Genomic DNA, 20,489 nt, shown 5'->3' with positions numbered 1-20,489 from the left:
GACACAATGAAGACCATGTGAAGGTTATTGAAGTTATTTTTATTTATATTAGACTCTTGAGTGTAAAAGGATGCCATTCAAAAGGAGCATTGATAACCATACAAACTCAATTCAGGGGTTAACAAGGTCAGTTGGCAAGGACGGGGGATTCAATGAAATCTCCAACATACCAGACCATATATACACAAAACATCTTGGAGAGATCTCAGAAACCCAATGCTATACATAGGTATTATTGCTAGTTACGGTAGGGCTACTGCAGCACCAGTAGCAAGAATCATATTGCTATGTACCTGCTGTCATTGCATGGGATTTGTAGTTCTCCACTCAAGACTTGAGTGGCAGTTGTAGTAGTTCTCCATTCAATCATTAAAACAGGGTCTTGGTAGCCCTCAAGATTTTTTTTAAAGAGCACATGTTCATGATTATTCAGATATTATAGACAGTGAGATATACAGAATACCATATGGTAATACAAGGAAAATACTGAATTGCCACCTATAAAAAAAGTAATAATTAAAAAAAACAAGATACCAAGTGAAGGAACTGCATTAACCATTCACAGAAATAAAATGCGTCTTGTCGCTACGTGCCAGTGTTTTTCTACAACAATATTTATATAAAAACTTAAAAATAAATCGGTGGTACTGATACATTTAAGAATATAAAACTACAACGTAGTAACGTCAATACCATTCTGACTTGCCTCACCACTGTTCACAGTTTAGACAGACGAGGGGAAACAATTTAGACCAAAGGGACTTGGTTCATATTTGCACAACCATCTTACCGGCTTTATCATTGTCGGTTATATCAACAGTCCATTTAGACCTGTTTCTTTTAAGTGCTTCTAATAATAATAATAATATTCCGTGGTACTGACGTTACGCACTTTGAATTCACACTTAGCATTCATTTTTATTGAGATTAGTTTTATTTGTCATTTCAGTAAAGTGTCCATTCATATGAAAACTAAACATTTCTTTTCTATACATTTCCTAACAAAATTTTTTTTTATAATCAACGTGAATACAGGTTCCTCGACTGGGCGGGGTTGGGGTGTGATTGACTTCCCCCGTAACCAGTCAGCATGCTGGGAGAGTACTGTACGTCCAGAACAGGAGCGAGGTTGCGATGGTCCGAGGGAGCATTGAGAGGAGAGAAAATAAAAGAGAGGAGAACAAAGTGTGTTATTCACACGTGATCAGCTCAAAGGGAGAAGACATCACATGTTTAGCTCACTATCCGACCAACAAGCTTAAGGATGTTTACGGAGAATTTCAACTATTTCAAATATAACTCAGAGGAGAAGTAAAGCTGTAAATAGTACTGCTTTACTTTATTACCTCCTCAAAAACTGTAATGCAAATAGCTTTTTCTAGATTTCAGCTGCATCTGATGCAGTTTGCACATTTTGTCCTGGAGATAGCCACATTGTCATCGCAATACAGAGTTTGGTACTGCGAGACTGTGAGACCCGGAAAAAAGCTGGTGAGGGGACCTTGTTATTCTTTTAAGATTATGCAGCGTTTAATTTCATATTACTTTCTTATTTCCTTCTTCAAACGTAAATGTTGACAGTCAATTAAGAAGATTATTATATTAAAAATAAAAATACGACATCAAGGCCCTCTTGTTAGGTTCCTCTGAAGCTTCGGAAGGTATCACATGCTCTCCCCAGTGCACAGTGTTTGCTCAGTTGTCACAAAGATAGCCAAGGTGTCATGAGACTGTAAGTTTGGTCACGTGACAACATGTGGTCATATACACACAGTACATCTTCCCCAGCAAATGAAAGCTGCCAAATTCACACTGAATGTTGCTTATATTCATTTAAATTGTTATGGTCAAGGTTAGGGGCTCTGATTTAATGGCCAGATAGTGATACTAAAACACGAAGAGCTCCCAAATGTATCTTAGTAACAAAGAAATAACAATAACAATCAGGAACAGGGAAAATGTGGAAATGCTCTTGTTTCTGCTGGTTTTGAAGCATCCAAAAGAGCAAAAGGTCAGCCTACAGGGTCGGCCTACAGGGTCGGCCTACAGGGTCAGCCTACAGGGTCAGCCTACAGGTCAGCCTACAGGGTCAGCCTACAGGGTCAGCCTATAGGGCCAGCCTACAGGGTCAGCCTACAGGGTCAGCCTACAGGGCCAGCCTACAGGTCAGCCTACAGGGCCAGCCTACAGGTCAGCCTACAGGGTCAGCCTACAGGGTCAGCCTACAGGGCCAGCCTACAGGTCAGCCTACAGGGTCAGCCTACAGGGTCAGCCTACAGGTCAGCCTACAGGGCCAGCCTACAGGGTCAGCCTACAGGGCCAGCCTACAGGTCAGCCTACAGGTCAGCCTACAGGGTCAGCCTACAGGGCCAGCCTACAGGGTCAGCCTACAGGGTCAGCCTACAGGGCCAGCCTACAGGGTCAGCCTACAGGTCAGCCTACAGGGCCAGCCTACAGGGTCAGCCTACAGGGTCAGCCTACAGGGTCAGCCTACAGGGCCAGCCTACAGGGCCAGCCTAAAGCGGGCGTGTGCAACGATAAAATGGCACCGATTGCGATGGCGTCACAAGTACAGAGGAACTCACAGAGGGGGGTGGGGACTGCCTGTCAGTCAAGGGTAGGCTCTCATAGCCAGGGTTGCCATTGGAGGAAACGTTTGGAGTCCTGTATAGAGATAGAAAGAGACAAGGACACAAGAGAGAGAGGGAGAGGAGGCACGGAGGATGAAGGAGAGAGGGAAACAAGGGTGAGACACATTGAGAAAGACAGAAGGGTCGCGGGGGTGACAGGAGCCAACGACAGGTAACAGGAAGAAGGAGAGAGCGGTTAGAAATATAGTGCGGAAAAAACAGCACTCAATAAAACTAGTAGGTATTAGTACTACTGGCACTCAAGCAAGGCACTGAGAGCTCCAGCAGCAGGCGTACAGTCCACTCCTGACGATGCACTGCAGGATTTATACAATAATCTGCAATTACATGCATTTAGAGCTGGGTGTGACTCACCATTCCCATTTCGGCTGTAATGTTGTTTTCCTAATGAATCTGTTTATCTGCATGATAAACCCCAGAAAGCTTTTAAAGCAATCCTGAGTAAATTCCATTTAAGAGGAATGGACTGTATTTTTAGTGCTAGCTGAGTTTCTGAGCCTTGACAGTTGGTTTTAGTCAGTATCCTTGTATTTCTGCGTTAATATTAGATATGGGAGCAGTCCAGATGATCTGCTGGCATTAGAATAGGAAGTTAAATAGCCAATGATTATGTTTCTCAGAGCTCTGATTAAGCTTGGAAACATCAGAGAGGGAGAAAGAGGAAAAAATAAGATGAGAAAATTGAAAGCGAGAAATAGGGAGAGCCAAAAAAGGAAAATGAGGTTTGCTGTAGAGCAAAGGACAGATCCAGAGAAATAACTTGAGATGGACAACACAGTGAGGAGACACATGAGAGTGATGCAGAGGGGTGGTTTTTTTTGGAGGGGAGGGAGGGGGTGGGGGTTACCTATAGTCAACCTGAGCCTCACATCGCCGGAGTTTTTACGAGCGCTGCCTCGTCAATGACACCCTCCCCCCAACACAGCAGTAGTCTACTACTGTTTAGGAGACAGGACGCCATTTGAGACCAGATCTGTGAAAATGACCGAGCGGCCTACATCGTCTGTCCTGAAACACTCGACAGACGAATAGACAGACACACAGACAGACAGACAGACCTCTGGAGTTGTGTCTGTTTCTCTGCCTACACTCTAGTCCATATTGACCTGTCTGTGTGTCTGTCTGCAGTGCATGTGCTTAACCTGGCAGCTCTGTGGACTACATGTCTATATAGAGACAAAAGTGTGTGAACCTAGCTGACTGTACTGCACTCCAACTGCTCTGTCGTGAAGATGACTTTGCGACATCCTTTATACATATCATGAATAAAATTAATGCACTTTGAGGGGGAAATCTGTGATTTCTTCACCAAAAAGACTATGTGTCTGCACAAAAACGTCTTAATAGTGCTAAATGGACCTGTACTTGTAAATCAGTCGCTATGTGTTGAAGTTAACTCTGTTTTCATCCTGGACTTGTTACAATCCCTGATCTGGGGGCATCGGTATAACAGTTGCCTATAGGTACACATCTCCTCCTGCAACATCTGGGACGTTCTGTCTGTCTGTCTGTGTGTCTGAGTGTCTGTGTTACTCACGGGAGGGGCGGAGCGCTAGAAAAGGGGGGTGTCCACCCGGCCCCCGGGTAATTATAGAAGGGGGCCATGGCCCCTCGCTGAGACCCCGAGGCCGTCGGTCTACGTGCCTGATGGGAGGTGAAGGGGTCCTCACTCTCGCTGTCCGAGTCTTCGTACTCCTCTGATTCACTGTCGTCGTCCATGAAAGAGACACAGAGGGGCATGTGTGAGCATCGATGAGTGCCTTCATACTGCATTCTCTTCATAGCTGTATTCATTCTTATAGTTCCATTAAAAGACATCTGACAAGACATCTCCAGGATTATTTCTGTCACTATACACGGTTAGACTCTAATAGTGCAAAGAACCCTTCAGATGGTAAAAGGGACTTATTCATCCACAAATAGTGAACACAGAACTACTGATCTAAGACTGATGCACTAGCAGCACTGATCACCATCAGCTGTTAGCTGACCACACGTGAGGAGGATTCTCATGGATTTCAGAGTATCTGGAACTAACTATCAACTCCATAAACATCTCAGCAGATCCAACAAACCTGTTCCGTGGCTACCAAACCCCCGAACATGCAAAAAAGAAATTAGTTTCAAAACTGAAATAAAGTTGAGGACTTCATTATTGGTTTAAATGTATTTTACCCTTTTTAAGCATGCTAGACTTTTCACTTGAAAATGGTCAAAGCTAAATTTCAATCAACTATCTCTCATACACTCCAATATCTTTCCACATTTTATGCCAGGCAGAAACTCCCAAATGTTGTAATTGTGATCTGATTGTGGATGTTTTGTACATTTTCCTTTACGAATGGAGGAGCCTCCACAACACTGTGGGACAAAAAGGATGTATTGCTTTTCAGTACCATCAACTCACATCAACTATGTTGTCTCACACTTGCCTCCTTCTTTAGTTGATGGTCGGCAATTCAGTGTTTAAATGAGTGGGGAGTGCATTAAATAACAATGTTGTATTTGTCCTTATTTCTAGTAGAAATTGATAGAAACAACTGCCACCTATACCTTTGCAGTACGTACACATATTGACACTCTCCCTCTCACCTGGGGAAGCTCCTCCAGGCGCCGGGCAGAGAGCAGAGGATGGCGGTGAAGGCCAGAGCAGAGAGGAAAGAGTAAAGGGAGAGGTAGAGCAATCCCTCCATCCCGTCGTAACACAGGCCTTTCAAAGAGTCAATGTAGTCCTAAAAGAAAATGGATGGATACATCGCTGAATAAAAAGAATCAGTAATGTTGGTACTTCACCGCACTGCGCCTTGGGTTACCTTATTCAGACCTCGGCAGTTCAGCAGTGCCACCAGCTGATGAAAGTTGCCCTCTGTGGAGTTGAGTATCTGCTGGACCTCCCTGAGTGACCTCTGACGTGACGAGAACATTGGGATCAGTTAGAAAAAGATCTCAGAGTAGGCGTCCGAAATGTTATTTCTTCCGCATATGTTTCGACACGATGACATACCTCAGCTTTGGGGAACTGTGTGAGAGCATTTCTGTCCAGACTGGAGAGGTGTGTGTGAATGTTTGACAGAGCCCTCTGCGACTGGGTCAGCAGCTGCAGCCAACAAGTCGGTACGGTTAAGCGCTTTTAATTTGCATTTATGCTCAAACATACCATTAATATGCGGAGCGAGTCGCTATGTATCTGGTGAGCAAATCATTTAAGGACAGGACACGCAGCAACAGCTGTGCCTCCCGTCCTCAAATAATGTGTCCTTGAGCAAGTCTGATATACAACCTGTTCACTTAAATACAATGAGGGTAAGAGTGTCAGCTAAATGCCAGCATATAAGCGTTATGTACACAAGACATGTGACTGACAGGAGGTCACATTACCTGCTGGAATGGACTGTTCATGCGCCTGCTGCAGGTCAGGTAATAATCCAACACATCTGAATGGCCAGCAAAACACCAGTGCACAACCGATCAGTGCATAATAGAAAAGATGTGGGGACATTTAACTGTCATTATATGAGATTGTGCTGACATACGCACAGTTGGGAGGTAGATCAAGGGCATTGCAGAAATGGGAAACAACTATAAATGTGTTCTTGAAATAGGTTGATACTGTACCTGAGCTGGTCCCAGTGTTGAAGTGGGTGGAGTTGACTACAAACGTGTTCGGATCCGAGCAGAAGTCACTTAGAGCCTGTCAGAGCAGCGAGAAAGGATGACAGGAAAAGAGGAGAAAAGAAATACAGCAAGAGAGAGAGAGAGGGACAGATGAGGTGAAAGAGGGAAAGAAAAGAGAGAGAGAAAATGATCACAAGGGAAAAGTTAGTCGGGACACTGACCCACTGGAATACGTCATCAGATATCTGACAGCGGCTCACAATATTGTGGCCGATATCGATCGATATTGAAACCCGGGCTGCGCTCTGACATCTAGTTTTCTTTCCATTAGCTCACCACTCATATCCTCACCTCTCTTGACCTGTTTTTCCAAACCATGCTGGCCTATATTTTGTTAGAGGGTGCACTCAGGTCAGAGATAGTCCACCCACACACACTCTCAGCTGGATGTCGCCCCACCAGAAGAGGGAGTGAGAGCCACACACAGTGTGGCTGACGGGAAAAGTGGCAACCCGGGACAAAATAAAGTGGGCCGTCCCACAGCCGGCCCATTGTTTCCCTGTCAGTGACCAGGGACAGAGCGGCTCTGTGTGGACCCACAGGCCTTGGGACCATCTCCCGCCAGCTCCACATGACACTGGGTCTCTTAAAGTGGGCAGCAGTGCAGAAAAAAAGCTCTTCAAACACCCCCAGACTAAAACCGTCTCCTCCTCAGAGAGTACGACCAAACTTCACAGAGAGAACTCAAAAAGGACACTCCTCTGTTTGTGACAGAAAAACTCTCTCTGTGCTTTGTTCTTGATAAATGTTACAGCCTGGATTCATGCCTGTAAGACACAGCACACTGGGGGCGTTGTCATGTTTCTGGCGTTAAAAGCAGAACATTGTCCAGCAGCAAGTTTTGTGAATTTCACTTTCACAGTGATTCACTCACACTTCTTGCATGCTCAGTCTGAAGCCACAAGGGGCCGAAGTACAGCAACAGCTTCACGTCTTGCACTGCTGATGGCAAGCTGATGGTTTGCCCTCTCTCGCCCTCTCTCGCTCTCTCTCTCTCTCTTCATTTCCCTTCCTCAGTCTTGTTAAAAGCACTTCTCTTCATATTCCATCTTTTTCAAAGCCAAACGCCCACACACTTGCAAACATACTTACACGACAAACACACACTTTAATGCACAAACACAATTTGTGCACAAACGCGCTTGTGCACACGCGCATTGAATCTTTAATCTCTGCCCCATTTTCCTGCCTTTTTGGTCCTCTGCCACGACTGCAGCGTTCCCTAGGAGGCAGATCTTTTCACAGTTTAGCACAATGGGCACAGAAATCACACACACACACACACACACACATGCATGCACACACATAAACACATGCACATACACACATTGCTTTGGCGTCCTGTAACTCTCCTCCCTCAGCTGGAGCCAGCCCATCCCTCCCAATGACAGTCCCATTCACTTCCTATTCCTCTTGCTCTGCCTCTTCTCAGCAGAGCAGTTTTCGGGTGTACTCACCACCACAGTGGCGGTCTCCAGGCCCAGGGAGCCCCAGCTTAGGAAGAGAGCCAGCCACGCCAGCACGGTCATCCTGTGGACAGAACAGCACAAACTCTTCAGCCAAGATGACACCCTGAGCATCAATCCAGCGTTGTATGGTCTGTCTAAAGATAAAAGTGTGTGTGTGTGTGTGTACTCACAGGATGAGCAGCCAGCGGGCTTGCTTGGCCAGTCCCAGCAGAATGAACAGACACACTATGAGGTCAAGCAGCAGCAACAACACGTATGATAGCCACCTGTAACAAAGAAACACACAGAGGATGCCAATGCAATAAAAACTGTTATACATGTTTATGTGTGCAAGGTTATTCTTTACCGCCGCAGAAAAAATAAATAGAAAATAGCTCAAGGTCAATTTAAAGAGTATTTTCCCATAGCTTTCTACTGTGACCAGGAAGTTGTAAAGAGAAACTCTTATTTTACCTTAATTCTATGTTCTATTGTTTTATGTCATTGTTGTTTTCATCTCTGTTTTTTAGTAATTGGTTCACGATATTTAGATAATTAGAGTCGGTTGATTAGGATGACAGCACTTTCATTTTGATGTTTTTACTGATGAATAAATTACACCTCCACCCTTCCACTGCTCCTCCATTTAGGATGGTCGGACTTCATTTTGTAACCTGTGTTTGGTAGCAGGTTGTAAATCTGCGCAAAAACAAATGAGGGTTTTGATTTGATCAGGGAATGATTTAGTGTCCATCCAGCCACCATCTCTGTTCTGCCGGTGGAGTTGATGCAGGAGGAGACATGACGGGATGATACGATCTGGATGTGACGTTCGGTCTTTAAGTTTAGTGTGAAGTTGCTCAGAGTGGCAGCAGGAGAGCTCCTCACAGAGCAATGAAGACATGAGTACCGGCTTGCCTCCTTTTTCATTTGCAATTTTAAGCTCGGCACCTTGTACAGTATCTTTTTTTCTCTCTTTTTCCGTGGTTCCGTGAATCAAAACTAAGTATAATAAGATTATTGGGATTCTGTCAACAGTACTGATCTGGGATATGCATGTATGTCTCTTTAAAAGACATGAGACATTCACTCAATGCGTGTCTGGGGCCGGACTGAACAGCATAATCTGCTATTTAAGATAAGAAGACACAGGACTCTGTATGAGACCAGGGGAAAGGTGAAGTTAGGTTGAGGTGGACCCTTACTTCACCTCTGACTGCTTAAATGAGGGATGAAGCACATTGTCTGTGTTCGCTGTGTATGGTTGGTTTATGGGATGCACTACTTCCTTGTTGTTATTATTACGTAATATAAAAGCATCCCATTGACCCGTTAGGAGCCAGAACATTGTGGCCTTTTGGAAACAAAATGTTTCCACTGCATTACCTCAACAAACGCAGCCATCTTGATAAACATGCAACATTTATAAAAAGGCAGGTTCAGATAGTTTTCTCAACACTGTCAACAGTGTTGATAAACAGCCTGTATGTGTTGATAATTGTGAAATTGATCCAGATGGTTTATGCTGCTATAAATCTGCTTATTTACTACATTAACTTCAGAATAGGAAATGGTTATCGGAGCTGGACTGGAAACATGGAGCCTCCAAGTCACAGAAATAGGTTTCTAAACGTAAAGCAGGTCCACTTGAATGAGATGAAATGGGCCTTGCATATACAGTATTTAATCCTTTTCAAAATTAAACTTTTTACTCTGAAACCCATCAAATTGGTATCCATTGATTGGTTGTAATTTAACTCCTGATGCTTCTACTGTACAAGTTGTAAAAAGTAATATTTGTGATTATCTAATTAAATCTATATGTTTATAGCCACAATGTTAAACTCTTGGATTGGACAACTGACAGATCAGTAATCGTGGGTACTGAGTTTTGCAAATAGGAAGAACAAGAATCCAGAATATAGTTACGCCATCTATTTAGTTGGAACATTTGGGAATCATTGTTCCTTACGCAATTATGCAGAGCATCAGATACATTGATGAGCAAATCTATCAGAGGTCAGATTATGTGCTTTCTTTTCAATGTAGTTAGTTAACAATATGGGATTGTGCCGAGATATATGTGTAAATACGCTAATGCCTGTATTTGTATTGTATTGTGGGCCATGCATCTAGATCTGCACTGAATCATGTGGAATACACAAAAGCCTAAAATGCATGCAGGAACAGAACCAGGCAACACTTGGTATAATTTACTAAAAACAATCTATGAAATAAATCTATATCTACTAATCGGATGGAGATCTGGACTGCAGCCTCACCTGTAGTCCTCATTGACCATCAGTGTGTTGGCCGCCCAGCCAGGTGAGAAGGGGCTGGGCATCAAGCCGCCGGTAGGCACCACTGTCGGGGCCACAGAGGGAGGTACTGGAGTGAGAGGTATGATGGACGACCCCCCGCTGATGCTGTCATTCCCCAGGCCTGCATCCACACTGGACCGAGCCAGGGAGATGGAGGAGAGGAGGTTGATCACGTTTTCAGATAACCTCCGGCAGTTCCTCGTCGATGCCAAGAAGGGTTTACTGCCAGTAAAGAGCTCCTCCATTGAGGTCAAAGGGCCAGAGACAGACAGCTGCAGCCCAGAAATTGTGTCTGCAATCTTGAGTGGGAGGAAGACAGAATGTGAGTTAAGTGGGAGGGAAACCACAAGATAGAAATGGTCATACTCATAAAATGGTGGTCAGCTTAGAGTGGTTTTGTTATGGAGATAGAAAACAGAAGATGCTATTGCATATCCCTCATTTCAACACAAAGTACTTTGCAAAGTACAAAAGGATTTCCCTTTACATGAAAATACTTGATAACACACAACGGGTTTCTCAAATTAGCGAAGAGAGGATCGTAGATTGCAGCAGTACAGAAAAAGAATTGAGCACACTCCTTTTGAGACATGTTGTGTGCAACCATGATGAATAATGTGTGATCTCTCATTCAGAATGACCTCCATTAAGCTCATTGTTTGCAGGTACTGATTTTTAAGAAAGCTTCTGTCTTGTTATTCAATATTTGACTGTTTATTTTACTTGTATATGCATTTCTATAAAGGACATACCTGCACATACATTCCTGTGTTTTGCATAAAGGTACATAACTGAGTGTTCAGTGTTAGTTTTTAGTTTTAGTTCAGCTTTAGTCTGTGTTTCTTCTTCTTTAGTGTATGATGTCTCTGATATAACTCATCTTCTAGCAGCATCATTTATTTTCTTCTTCCAGGTTTTATTTTGGTTTCGATTTCAGCCAACTTTCTGTTATTTTATCCCAATTATGTTTTTAAAAATACTGCATATATATCTTTCACTAATTTCATATGTCAATGGCTACTTTCACAACAACAAATGTACCTTTCTAAAAATGGTAGTAAATGTTTTTTGCAGAATAACACATACAAGGAATTCTATAAAGACTGAACAATGGAGCAGACACGAGGAAGATCAGTGGTTCCCAAAGTGGGTGCAGTGAGATCCAAGATTTGTTTATTTCTTATGTATATTTCTAATTCAGTTTGTTGTATTTTGTAACAACAAAAAACATGACCATTAAACATCAACATCACTGTATTAAAACCCCTATTTAATATGTCACAAGACCCTCAACAGCTAAAAGAGCTGAAATTAAATCAATGCAGGATGTCATGTGTGCATTTTATCTATTTGAAAATCTGCACAGCAGTAAAACTGCTGACCTCTATTTCACTGAGCGACAGAGCAAATGCTAATAATATATCACTTAATATTGATGTCAGTTCATGTAGGTCACATTTTATAGCAACATTCTTTGTTTTGTTAGTTCATAAAAAAAAAAAAATGGATATATCTGGATGGTTTTATTAATAGCTAAGATTGCACATGTCTGCTTGTTGTGTGGGGTGACATGAGGCCATAATAATAATAAAGGGGAGATATCTTGCTTTAATTTTAATTATTAATATGTCGTCGTCCCTCCCCCCCCCACACACACTCATTCAGTTATTCATCATCTATATTGCTGTAGTCCTCCTGACCCGCAGTACAAGGAGGACATTTAGCTGACACATAAATAATTGTACTGTCTGGCCAAAGGGAAATCAATAAAAAACTGATGTTTGTATCTGATTTTCTTTCACTATCTGCAGACCACATGTGAGCATGAGCACACACACACACACACACACACACACAGTTACATAAGTTACATATTCTGTCAGTTTACTTGTGGAATTGCAACACTCACCAGCAGATCGATGGAAGCTAGCGAATAATTGGCTGTGAGAAGAGACGAGGTCAACTGATACATCCCATCATTAGCCTCGCTGTTGCCATAGAAACCAACGCCTATGGCAACACTGCAAAGGGAGGAAAAAGGGAAATATGAAAACATTGTGGGAGTTGTATACGTGTGTGTGTGTGTGTGTGTGTGTGTGTGTGTGTGTGTGTGTGTGTGTGTGTGTGTGTGTGTGTGTGTGTGTGTGTGTGTGTGTGAGGGGGATAGAAGAACAGATAGCAGAGGCATACATATAATGTTTAATTCAGTGTGTATGTACATTTTAAATTAATGTGATACAAGAAGATAGAGCTGGAGAGGATGGGATATGTGTGCTCTGGATGAGCATACCAACAGTGGAGCGCAGGGGAGGTATAAACAGATGATGGGGGAAAAAACTGACTCTTAGCACTCAACCATTAAGCTTCAGCAAGGAAAATATTCGAAATGTTAAACAGAGCGACATGTTTACACATCGTTCCGTTATTCAAATATTCAGATTAAGACTCGGGCCAGATGTTCGTCAAATCCCTGCAAACCCGAGAGGAATGGTATGACCCAATCTCCCACAAAGTATGTGACCCAGATTAGAAAGCAGGGGGAAAAGGAAAAGGAGGAATGTGTGTCTGTGTCTGTGTGCGCTTTGCATTTCAAGCTGCCAAATGTGGATGCTGTCCAATGCAACTGCATTTCAAATGGCTGTTTTGGTGCTTGTGACAAAAAGGCCACCCTCTGGAGGAAAGGGTGTCACGTGAAATATTCTCATGAGGTAAACTGCAGCATCATTTTTTTCATTCTGTCTAGCATGTATCAGAGGAGGAGAGGACTACATTATATTACGGTCCATGAGGGGGAGACACGAACCACATCAACCTACAGTCTGTATGACACCATTATGACAGCCGACATCAGATCTCCGGTACATCATGTTCTGTGATATAACAAAACAGTCCCAGAGCATATAAACGTGTGGGAAATGGACTGGGATATATAATAAGCATTAAATTGCAGTATAATTGTATTACAGCACACCACTTGGCCAGTAGCTTTAGATATAAAATGTCTGATGGGCAGCTGAGCTTCCCCTCAGCGACTTCCACTTTACAAGAGTGTTTTGGACAGATGTCAAGCAGCATTTCTGTATTAGGTCCAGAGACAGCGTACTGACTCGCATGGTCACTGCATGACTGCATGGTCACCAGATCTGAGGGGGAACACCGGTGGGTAAATGACTGCTGTACTGGAGATCATGCTCACACACACAGCTATGAGGAAACCAGGGAAACACAAAGACACACACAGACACACACACACACACACACACACACACACACACACACACATACACATACAAACTGACACGCACAGGGCTGTCACAGGCCTGTGGTCGGTAAACAGCAACTTAACGTGACCATCAGCTGTCACCCAGGCCTCCTCTCCAGTGACATTGGTGACTGTGTGAGGTGACAGCTTGTGATTCACATCCTTGTTGTTGTTGTTGTTGTTGTTGTTGTTGTTGTTGTTGTTCCACTTAAAAGGACTTTATTGCACTTGTACTTTACTTGAGAATCTTTAGATTTTATTACTCTATATACTCCTCTATGTTTTTTGAGGGGAATATTGTGTTTTTTGCTGCATTTACCAGACAGCTATAGCTTTCATTTTACTTTCTTCAAGAAAGTAAATAAGCGTGTTTCTCAAAATGTTGTGACTTCATATAAATGTTTCAGACTCAAAGAGGTAAAATAAATCCCCACAACAAATATATAAAATGATATTAATGCATCGACGAATCAGTGGTCGAAGAAATATTCAAATACCAAAATACACCACTTCAAGTACAAGTCTTGTTTTCAATTATGGAGTACCAGCAAAGTATACTTTAAGTATTGACAATATGTATTGTCAGTACTGGGTTATTATTACAGCTGCATTAACGTCTGAGGGCCATTGTTGCTGGTTAAGGTGTAGCTAACTGATTGCTTTGCTGGGTTGTTTATCGTGTATCTTATTGTGTATCATATTTGAAAGGTTTGTAAAAAGTAACCAGTACTTAGTTACTATGATTAACTAATACTTTAAGTGTTGCTGATTATGGACTTCTACTTGAGTAAATGCAAGACTTCTACTTGTTGTGGAGTTTATTTACAGTGTTGCCCTGAGGATCTGAGTACTTGACTCCTCCTTCTCACCAGCACAGCGTGACAGACGCCACCGCGACCCACGTGACACAGCAGATGCCCCGCCCCTTCTTCCCGCTGTAACCGTGACCTGTGCTGGCATCTTCATCCTCCTCCTCCTCCTCTGATCCCTCGCTCCGGTCACCACGGTGACAGCAGCAGTAGTGTATGAGGAAGGAGAGGACCACCAGGAGGGAGATGACGAGAGCTATGGCTGATAAACTTGACAAAACCAGCAGAGTCTGAGGAAAATATGAGGAGGAAAAGAAAGGGGATGAGTCAGTGAATATTAAAAAAAGGCACTTTAATTTCATTTTTATTTTACAAGTGGAGAAGAGCAATTTGAGATGGTAAAATACCAACTAATCCTGTTAAATCCAAAGCTTGTCATATGGTCCCGCCCCCATTAAGCAGCAGGAGATGGTGATTAAAAAGGTATGAGAATATAAATTGTGTGTTTCAAATAGGCGGTAAAATCAAGGATACAGATACACACTGCGTGCAATAAACATTAACATAGGTGGAAATTTAATGCAATTAATTTCAGATGCTTCTTGACCAAACCCATGAATTCCTGATCTGCATCAGAGTGAATATTAATGTTGTTAAGCTATATCAGACTTTGCTTTTGATCAGGCTCCATGTCATAAAGTCAACATTACTGAAATTCATTTTGCTCCAATCCATATCTACAGTATTATCCTTCATCCATCTGCCTGTCTGTCACTTCCCATTCCTCCACCTTCATTACTGTATGTCACCTCCTGCTATCTGAAGCCCCTCCCCATCGCTCCACCCCTCTTTCCCCACACTCAGCCTCGCTCCAACTCTCTTTCTCTCACCCACTCTCCCCTCTCTTACTTTCTCTCCCCCACTCTCCCATCTCTTACTTTCTATCCACACCACTGAATCTCTATTAATAATCTGTGACCTACTTAAATACATTCACTGCCACTCTCTCTCACTCCCACTCTAACTCTCTCTCTCTCTCTGCCCGGTCTTCTGTTCGCCAACCTCCTCGCATTACTCATTCCCTCTCTCGGAGCACTTTCTGTCCCTTTTGTCTTTCTGTTCTGCAGGATAATTTGCGTCTCCCCCCCTCCTCCTCTTTGTACTGCAGAGAAGTCACAAACACGCCACTGTGAGACACTGCTGGCTGGAGCGTTTAGTGTGAGAGCCTGTTGGAGGAGAAGAAGGATGAAACCTTGCATTTTGCAGCAGAAACGACACAGTGCAGAAACCAGCGAGAGGACCGTGTTGAATCTCATGCACTCCATGAAACCGAATTGCATGAAAAAGTACAATATTCCACAGAGGCAGAGGTGCATGTGACAGTTGTGAAGAGCGCTGCAACATCTAAAGGTTAGATCTGAGCTACGGGGCTCTTGGAGGGGACTAGTGCAATCTTCCCACCTATGATTAGGTCAACGGGTTGGCATGAAAAGGGTTTTTTAAAGGACTGCAAATGCCATCATAGCTCTGCCAATTGCGGTTACATTCAGGAGTTTATGAAGCAATTTTAAGTGGGATGTAGAGCAAATTGCCCATTATCAAAGTCACTCAATTGTAGTAAAATACACTTTTAGAGTTATAACTACAATGGGGAATACAGGGCTGTAAATGTTATGCAATGTGGCACCTCAGATTGGACCTTACAGTACAGCATGTGGTGTGGCAGGTGTCTGTTACCTGCTGGTACTCCCAGCTGTCGGGGACAAAGATGTTGTCCTTCATCTGCATGGTGAGGTCCAGCCGGGGGAGGGCATGACACACTCTCACCCACAGCGAAGGGGTATAACTGGGCACCGTTGTCATGGCAGCCATTTTCTACTGCCTCTGGTCCCCCTCCTCCACCCTGCGGGAGGGAAGGAAAGGAGGGTGAGAGCAGCCAGGATGCGAAGTAAGAGCAGAGGAGAGGGGAAGAGGGGAAGGAAGGGTGAAGGACTTGCTGAGCTGAGAGGACAGAGAGGTCACTGCAAGCTCCACAGCCACTATGACCCTTCTCCATCCGACAAGTTGCACCACCTGTGCAAAGTAAGGGCACAGTTACCTGAAACTGTCTCTTGGGATTGTAAATCAGAGTACACACCTCCCTCAGAGCAGAGGCTGAGGTGAGTGTGTTTTTGCCTGTAACACTTCAGCTATAACAGGGTTTGGCTTCACTGATCTGCGATCAGTTCTTCAAGTCAACATGATTGAATAAAGATTACTTGTTACTAGTTTTCCCTACCATGCTCTTTGCATTTGGATTTCAAACAGAAAAAAGCCTCCTATTGTTGAGCATCAAACGTGCTGAGAGGTCGAACAACTGGTCAATTAATTGATGTCAGGTGAATAAAAGACAATTAATCTACAACAATTGTGTTCGTTATTTAAGTATTTTAATCAAGCAAACGTGTAAAGTACCTGCTGTTTCAAGCATTTCAAATATTTTTGTTCACTTTGTCTCAATTTAAGTTGAATATCTTTGGGTTTTGGACTGGAAGAAAGACTATATTTGTTTTGCTGTTATTCAAAGTCCTCTCTCTTTACCTTGTGAAGAGTATCCGCGGTAGGAGCATCATGCATTACATAGGGGATACATGGGGTCTTTGAAGAGGTCTTCCGAACAGAGTTAATGCAAGAGAAGAACATTGTACAAGGCACCAAGAGGACCATTATACAAAACATGATATATTGGACTGCAGCATAAACCACTGCTTACTAAAGCCGACCAAGGGGGAGAAAGTAGGGTAAATACAAAGGGCAAATCCGGTTAGCCAAAACATACACTGGAATCCTCATTACAATGACGGAGCGGGGGGGGTACAGAGGGCGAGACGGGAGCCTGGTCGGCTTCTGATACCGGCTGTCCAGATTAAGAGACCGTCAGCGCTTTACTGTTTAAGAAAGGAGCATTTCAAGACAGCTCAAGGGAGGAGAGCACAGAGACGTCCATTCACTAACGACGGCGCTAATGCCTTAAATACAAAGAGTTACACAACTCAGCTCAATGCTGATATTACAGGCTGATACAATTCTGCATTAGAGTCGGATCCAATAAGGTCAGATAGATTCTGAATTAAAAGGCTTTTATTATCTTTCAATGCAGCTGTTATGCATTCAACTCAACGTTCAATCAGCACAGTATTCTACACTGCTGAGGCTTTTTACTATCCCCATTGGTTTGTGCATATGTGTATGATATAGTTTAGATTTAGCCACACGTCACAGTCAACGCCAGACAATTTCCCCATTCAGATTTGGGGCGTTCACGGCTCAGAACAAGTTAACAGCTCGCCCACAAGCCAGACAGGGCGGCTGTAAGCCCATTACAATAAGCCTGTTCACCTTAATGGTTACAGCAGCCCAACTGTCACAAATCAAATTATTGCCAACTCTCCATTTCCCTTATTAAAATTGTGCTGAACATAATAGTCTTAACGCTGTGAGAGTTGCATCCGTCCACCACACATCAGCAGTGCAAACAGATTGTGTGCCGTTATATTTATGCATTCCTTCATGACCATTTATCTTGAGTGAATTCATTAGGGCAAGTCCATGAGGCGCATTTATCAGACTTTGGAGACGATAAAAGCTTTTTGAGAGGCATAATAATCGAGTGAGGGAATAATTCCACAATCAAAGGAGAATCAGTCTACCTGTTGTGATCACCGCCAACTATAAAGTGGGTCAATATAGAAAAGCATTTCCTGTGCTTGATGACTCACTGCACTAATAATGATTTCCACCGTGAGGCAAATGAGAGGCGGAATACACCATATAAAGCCCTTCAATCAAATCAAACAACTAAAGATAAATAAATATAAATCACCGGCAGAAAAGCAGGTTGTCTGTCTTATTGGGATATCACTTCTCACCCCAAATCCATTCAAGATGTATGAAGAAGAAACACACAGTGGGGTCAGTTCAGGTAGGATTCTCCTACAACCAAGAAAGTTATTGAAGCAACGTAATGAGGCGCTGATGGAAGTGAGAGAGGGGGGGGGGGGTCACGGTCCCCTGGAGCAGCAGCTACTCAGCAGTTGTCACAGATAGGAAGTCGCTACTTGACGTGATGTTTCCTGCCAGCTTGTTATCATGCCTTTTATTATTGCATAACTGAGGCCAAATGGGATTTTGAGTTCAGTCGGTGGAAAAGAAGACAACAAAGGTGCAGGCGAGGAGCGAGATGGAGAAGAAACCACATACTCTCTCCAAACCGTGAGAGTTTGAAAAAAAAAAAAAATAGAAAAGCAGGGGAATAATTCTGCTGCGTTCAGACTGCACGGAGCTCAGACGAGACAGGGAACAAAATCACTTGCGTCATATGAGACTCCATGATGTTAGAATGTAAAGAAAAGGGCCATTTTGTGAAGCAGCTAATGAGAACAAGGCTGAGGCATCCCTGTCAGCTGAATTTAGGATCATCTTTAGCACACCTTCATCTTTTTTGATGGCAATGCAACTCTCTTGCATGTGAGCAGGAGATATAATTAACGTACTAGTCTTTGCTGCTGAAATGATGCACATTTCCGATTTGCCACATAAAATCTTTTATGATTCACATTACAGCCGTCGTCTAACATCCTCTTAACAACAACCTTAATGACTGTAATTTATGAGAGAGCAACACAATCTTATCATGAGGAGACATTCATTAACATCTCTATGAAGGGTGCAAAGTTAGTTGGATCTACTGATGTGAAGCGACAGGAGAAAAAAAAATGTCACTTTACATTCAACTGTAAAATGAATGTTCCGCTCCGCAACAATGAACCTTCAAAGTGAGTGCAGCTGACCGGAGGTAAGTGAGTGCAGCTCATAGTCAGTAAGTCAGAGCGAATCAGTGCTTTGATGTGTGCGAGAGTCCAGCGTGACAAGATGATGGTGACAAAACACTTCCACACGCCTGACCCGACAAACCAATGCAGAACAAGATATTCATATTATCTTGCAGATTAAAAACCAATAGTCCACAATACGTTCAGAGGAAATGTGAGAAACATGTACCTATAACTGGGTGGGAACTAATTGGATGCAATCAAACAATTGCAGCATTTTATTCTATGGGAGAAGATTCATCCAATAGTTGTCATAGTTAAAAAGAATATAAGCCTGAATCCATTTTGGCAATACGGTGTAATGGTTTCATGATCATTTATCAAGCATATTTGAAAAGATACGCAACGATCTCCATATAGTGTGATGTGGTGTAATGTGCATTTATCATATTTCACTTGATTGAGGATTCATTTTTTCACCATATCAACCATAATCCACAGAAGAGCGAGGTCGGTGCCTTACCTCAGTCGGTCTTGTTGGGAGGTTTCTCTCTCTCCTCCTCGTCGCTTCACTCCGCCGGTGTCCGTAAAATATGAACCCACTCAAAGGGGTATACTGCCAGCCATCAACGCTTGATGCTCTTGAAAAAACATCATCCTGAAAAAATAGCTTGAAGACATGGCGAAAATATGTCAAAATGGGGGTAAAAAAACAATAATTCTTGCAGTTATTGGAATGTTAAATAGCCAATAATTGAATGGTTGTCTGGTGTCAGTGAAGAGGTGCTTGTGTTGATGGATGAGAGAGGAGCTCCCAGTGAGAGAGACAGAGTGAGAGAGACAGAGTGATAGAGAGAGAGTGAGGAGAGAGAGAGAGAGAGAGAGAGAGAGAGAGAGCGGGATTAAGATTGAGGAGACACCCCTAAGGGACCCTTTATCGTTGCATTGTAGCCCGTCGTAGCTTAACGCCCAAGCGACTTCGAAACACGGCAGCAACACGACATTGCCCAAAGATAATGAATCCGTTAACGGGGATTAGGAGGGTCTAACCCCGAACTCACTTCAAACTGAGGCGCACTTGTGATGCCGACCCCCACCAGCCATCCATGCACACTCCCATCAACCTGACCAATCTGCGTCCAGACCACCACACTGAACCCGGACCACATTACTGAGAGGAAGAGTACAAATGCAGCCAACTGTGTGCTCGAGATAATAGTGAAAATAGAATTTAAAAAATCCACTCACATGTTGTGTTAAAAAAATAGTGAACACTGTTTAGGCTGCGACGTGTCGAGAGTTAATGTGAAGTAGAGATGCACATAGAATTAGAGGGAGAGAAGCGAATAAGCACACATAGATAAATATGGGGAGGGGGAGATGCAGGGGAAGGCAATATGAAATACTGAAGAGGGAAAAAAGTGGGTTCCCAGGGAGTGATGCTGAGAGAAAGAGGAGGGAGGGTGAGAGATGGTGTGAACAATGAATGGAGAGGGGGGAGGGAGGGAGGGA

The 20,489-nt window shown here is 43.3% G+C and overlaps 1 protein-coding gene across 1 annotated transcript; it reads right to left on the bottom strand.

Moving 5' to 3' along the window:
• Positions 1–27: 27 nt before the first annotated feature.
• On the bottom strand, positions 28–20,069 carry ttyh1 (tweety family member 1). Its single transcript, XM_034553433.1, has 15 exons — positions 19,501–20,069; positions 15,904–16,069; positions 14,227–14,456; positions 12,005–12,116; positions 10,057–10,394; positions 7,966–8,061; positions 7,784–7,856; positions 6,267–6,342; positions 6,030–6,085; positions 5,656–5,748; positions 5,465–5,557; positions 5,244–5,383; positions 4,296–4,356; positions 2,586–2,664; positions 28–1,104 (listed from the first exon to the last, which is right to left on the bottom strand). The coding sequence occupies exons 2-14, from the start codon at positions 16,036–16,038 to the stop codon at positions 2,626–2,628; spliced, it is 1,542 nt and encodes a 513-aa protein (XP_034409324.1). The 5' UTR covers positions 16,039–16,069; positions 19,501–20,069; the 3' UTR covers positions 28–1,104; positions 2,586–2,625.
• Positions 20,070–20,489: the final 420 nt, after the last annotated feature.

Source organism: Cyclopterus lumpus, chromosome 16, assembly GCF_009769545.1.
Source record: "Cyclopterus lumpus isolate fCycLum1 chromosome 16, fCycLum1.pri, whole genome shotgun sequence".
Taxonomy (NCBI): Eukaryota; Metazoa; Chordata; class Actinopteri; order Perciformes; family Cyclopteridae; genus Cyclopterus; species Cyclopterus lumpus.
The sequence above is the reverse complement of the archived record's forward strand: the minus strand, read 5'-3'. Positions and strand labels throughout refer to the sequence as shown.

Bases quoted from the DNA above. Each gene is read 5' to 3' on its own strand.
- ttyh1 (XM_034553433.1), bottom strand. From the start codon at position 16,038: ATGGCTGCCATGACAACGGTGCCCAGTTATACCCCTTCGCTGTGGGTG. The intron at 6,086-6,266 runs GTACAGTATCAA...CTGGCCATTCAG, and splicing joins CAACACTGGGACCAGCTCAG to ATGTGTTGGATTATTACCTG. The intron at 4,357-5,243 runs GTGAGAGGGAGA...GGACGACGACAG, and splicing joins GCCTGGAGGAGCTTCCCCAG to TGAATCAGAGGAGTACGAAG.